Raw genomic sequence first — 4,171 nt, forward strand, 5'->3', positions numbered from 1 at the left:
CACTGGAAAGACAGAGACAGAGAGACAGAAAGTGAGAAATCCCCCCCCCCCAGGGGGGATGGCCACACCACAATCCCTTCTCCTCCATTCTCCTCTCGGGATCTTGAGCACGCATGCACAGGCGCCTGGCATGAGTTTAAGCCACTGGGTCCAGGACTCGAACTGCAGTCGATTACATCGGAGTTCAGCGACATAGCCATTCTGCTGTTAGTCCCAGTACATATAATTTTAAAGACGATAAAATATTGATACTAGTGACAGTTAGTAATTTATTTTCAGCTTCTTAAAAATTTCAGAGAAGTGTAAAAGCTGATTGCTTACCTTTGCAGTTCCTGGAATAGTGAGATAGGCCATTTTGGTGCTTAGTTCCACTGTGAAACTTCCTGCCTCTCTTCCACTGGGATCCCAGAGGAAAATACTGGGTTTCTGGCTCTTCCATGTGATGAGAAAGAATGTGTCTTTTCCCACCGTGCTATCAATTATTACAGTGCCGTTCATCCAGTTGTTACTATCCAGAGTTAGTCCTTTACTTTCAAGCTGTTTGAATATATTTAAAAAATTAATGACTGAGGAAGAGAGTATTTTTTTTCTTTTTAAGATAGTTAATTCCTGGCCTGAGAACAGCTTATTTATGGCATACCACCTTAGGTTTGTTATCTGAGAACTGATTGGTAACGGTTGACAGAAACTGTGAAATTATAGGATAAGGAAAGCTCAGAAGTGAGGTGTTTTTTGTTTTTTTTTTTTTTTGTTAACCATTCATAGAAAAATGGATGCTGTATTATTGAACAATGTCTATTATTGGTGGAATGTTGACATTATTAAGCTTTGGTATTATCCCTTAACCAAACACTATGGGAATAAGAAAAGAAATAGTGTTCCTACTATTTCACCACTGATAACCACCTAGTTGGTTATATCTAAACAATAATTTCTATTTCAGACTGGTATTTGATTTTAATGAAAGGTTTACTTTGAGAAAAGTATAAAACTCAAACCTTAAGCCACCAGTTCTTTTGTTGTTGTTATGGTAAATGCAAATGTGAAAAGCCAAGTAGGAAGTCTGACCTGCAGTGACTTCTGGGAGACATCCGCATTTCCTGATGTAAGGTCTCCAAAAGCATCAATGAGGCCATTGTTCTGAGCATCATCTGAAGCATAATAATACTTTCCTCCTAAAATGTAAATATATTAACTAGGTTGCTATCTAGGCATAAGTAGTTATCAGGTTTTAATGACTAGTAAGGTAACGGTTTAAGCAAAAGCACAGTTCCAATATGTTTTATAAAAATAGACCAATAGAATGTAGATGTAAAGATCAGCTCTGAAATGCTAATTAGAAGGTCTCATAACTAGGAAGTGTAAACTACCTTAATACTTTAATATTGAAGTACTAGCTTACTGAAGTGCGTAGAATATGAAAGATGCACAATTTCATGTATTAAAGCTTAAAGCCTACACAATACTAAGGAAATGATTCACATTTATTTAAGAAACAGTTCTAACAAAAATGGTTTTTAGATTTTCCAGCCAGAATTGATTAGAATAAGAAAATTAGACAGATTGAAGAGCTGCTTTATTTAAGAATTTTGGCAATGATTGAAAATAAGGTGACAGAAAAATTGTAATAGAAACAAATCCAAATAAGTACTACTTTTAGGTAGAATACTAAGAATCAAAGCAAATTTTATAATAGCCATGAAGGCATTTTGAAATGATGAAAGTGTGTACAACTAAGCATTAAAGAGCAAGTAGATATCTGACAATATTGAAAACCAATTCAACATAATAATTGATACTCATAAATTATGTATCCTCTATTGTGCTTAAGAAAACATTGGAAGCTTTCAAACCATTGCCATCCTATGTCTATTTAAAGTATGCTGCCATACGCAGTGTTTAATCTAGAAATTTTGTTGTTGCTTAGATCTTTTCAGTCTGAACCTTTATCACTTCTCTACAACCTTATGCTCTGGACCTCACAGATTTCTCTCTCTTCCCTCTACATGCCTTGCATCATCATCATCCCAGCAGGATGCTTTTGCCTGTGAATCATCTCTCAGTGCTTTTTCTCCCCAGAGAAATTCAACACCCTGTTCAAGGACCTCTGAAGTCACCTAGTCTTTCGTGTCCTGTTTCTCTAACCTGATGCAATCCTGGGGGCATTAGTGACTTCTTTGCTCACACAGAGCTGTGTTCTATGTTCTGACTCTCATGAAGGAAAGGTTATCTGATATGTTATTTGATTAGAACTTTTGTTTGTCTCTGCAGCCAGCTGGACCCTGAGTGCCATGAGAATAGAGAATGGGTCCTGTTTGATTCTGGGCCCCAATTCCTGCCACAGGACCTGCAGAGCAGGAACTGAGAGAAGGTGTTGAGTTTGACAACTCTGTATTTATGGATTGCTATGAAAATAAACTGGAATATAATTTTCATAGTTTACCTGTTAAAGTCCTCAACTCATCTACTGCACTGTCAGCAGATGGTCCCAAAGCAATAACATGAACAATGGCTCCGCTTAATTTTACTTCATTAACACAGCTGCTTACAGTCTTGTCTTCTCCATCAGTCAGCAGCACTATTTCAGATCCATCTAGTTCAGATTGTAGCTTTCTAATCACCTGCAGACATAATTAAGAGCATAGTTACCAGGTATCCCTAGATCAAATAAGCTTATGGAGAAATTAGAAAAGAAAATTATAAGAGAAAATAAACAGAAGTGTGTTGAATAGAAGGGAATTTTGCTATAAAATCGTTAATGGTAGAACCTGCAATCAACAATCCATGGGGGAATCATTTTTATAAAAGAAATATTTATTAAACTTTATTTATTATTTTTAAATCTGACTAGAGAGAGAGAGAGAGAGGAAAAGTGAGAAAACAAGCTACAAGGTCTGGGACTCAAACTGTGTCGGCCATGTGGGAGTTCAGTGCCTCAACCAGATGAAAAGGAAGAGGACCTTAACTCCTGCCTACACCGAATGACAGTGACATCTCAGTGTGGAAAACACAGGTCTATCAACACCCCAAAATAAAATTACAAAATATGGCATTAAATATTTTTTTTTCTTTCTTTGACCAGACTATCCTCTGACAAGACGTTAGTATGTAAAATCTTTCATATAAGGTTAGATGCATGAATAATCCACCTTGACATTTAAAAAAGTCGATGATTCCAAATTAGGGAACCCTCAATACACTACTTAAAACAATGATATGGGTGCCAGCAAGTGGCATAGTAGTTATGGTGCTCAACTCCAACATGGCCCACCGTGGTTCAAGTTCTGGACCTGGCTGCTTGAAATTCATGCAGCATGCATGCCCACAGTCCTGAGAAAAGAATGGAGAAGAGATCACAGTTCAACCATCCCTCTAGGAGGTTTCTCACTTCTCCTCTTTTTGTCTCTCTCTCTCTCTGCTGAGCTCATGCACCCTATGACAAAAAAGAAAACAAAACAATATGGAAAGTTTTATGTATGTTGAGGTCAAGGACCTTGTTATATAACTTTTAGTTTACTTCTGGTAGTAAGTAGCCCAGAGCTAAACATAAAGGTAGCACTCAATATATTAATTATATTTAGAGTTCAGTTTGTAGCTTTGTTTTTGCAAAGTAAAACAGTGTGAAATTCTTAGTTCTCTTTACAGGTGCCTACGTAAGAGTATAATTTGTCTCAGGAAAGTAATTATATTTTCACTGACAGCATTAATTCCTAGTGGTTTTGGGGAGCATCATTTTGAGAAATTGAGTCCAGGTCAAGAGGGAAAAGTGTATCAGATTGATTTTTTTTTTTTTTTTTTTTTTGGTTTGGAGTAGAGGTATGAGCAGATTTTCAGAATAAGGTTTGGATTGGAATGTAGAAATCCCTAATAAAGCTGATGTTAGGGAACAAATGTAATCCCTCATTACAATGATTACATCTTTGGAGGCAAAGAATGACTCTTATGAATATATTACTATGTGAGAAATACGTGCATTGGGGACCAAACTGAAAAACAGGGAAATGATTTTATACATTTTCAGCATGTATGCAATAGGCCCACCTCATACACCCTACATCTGAGTGTAAAATGAAGACCGAAGGTAAAGTGAAGTTGTCTCTCCTTCACATATCCCTTATATTAATTTATTCTCTGTGCTTTCAATGCATATGTCACTGAGCTGGCGATCAGC

At 36.8% G+C, this 4,171-nt stretch overlaps 1 protein-coding gene across 1 annotated transcript in view; it reads right to left on the reverse strand.

The window, feature by feature from the left end:
* CLCA4 (chloride channel accessory 4) overlaps positions 1–4,171 on the reverse strand; it is a 31,944-nt gene that overhangs the window by 11,182 nt on the left and 16,591 nt on the right. The window contains exons 8-10 of the mRNA XM_006169705.2: positions 2,444–2,621; positions 1,069–1,175; positions 322–537 (exon numbers count right to left, since the gene is read on the reverse strand). Of these exons, the coding sequence (XP_006169767.1) occupies positions 322–537; positions 1,069–1,175; positions 2,444–2,621 (501 nt within the window). The remainder of the gene's footprint in view (positions 1–321; positions 538–1,068; positions 1,176–2,443; positions 2,622–4,171) is intronic.

The sequence above is a fragment of the Tupaia chinensis genome, unplaced genomic scaffold (genome assembly GCF_000334495.1).
Source record: "Tupaia chinensis unplaced genomic scaffold, TupChi_1.0 Scaffold147417_1, whole genome shotgun sequence".
Lineage (NCBI taxonomy): Eukaryota > Metazoa > Chordata > Mammalia > Scandentia > Tupaiidae > Tupaia > Tupaia belangeri.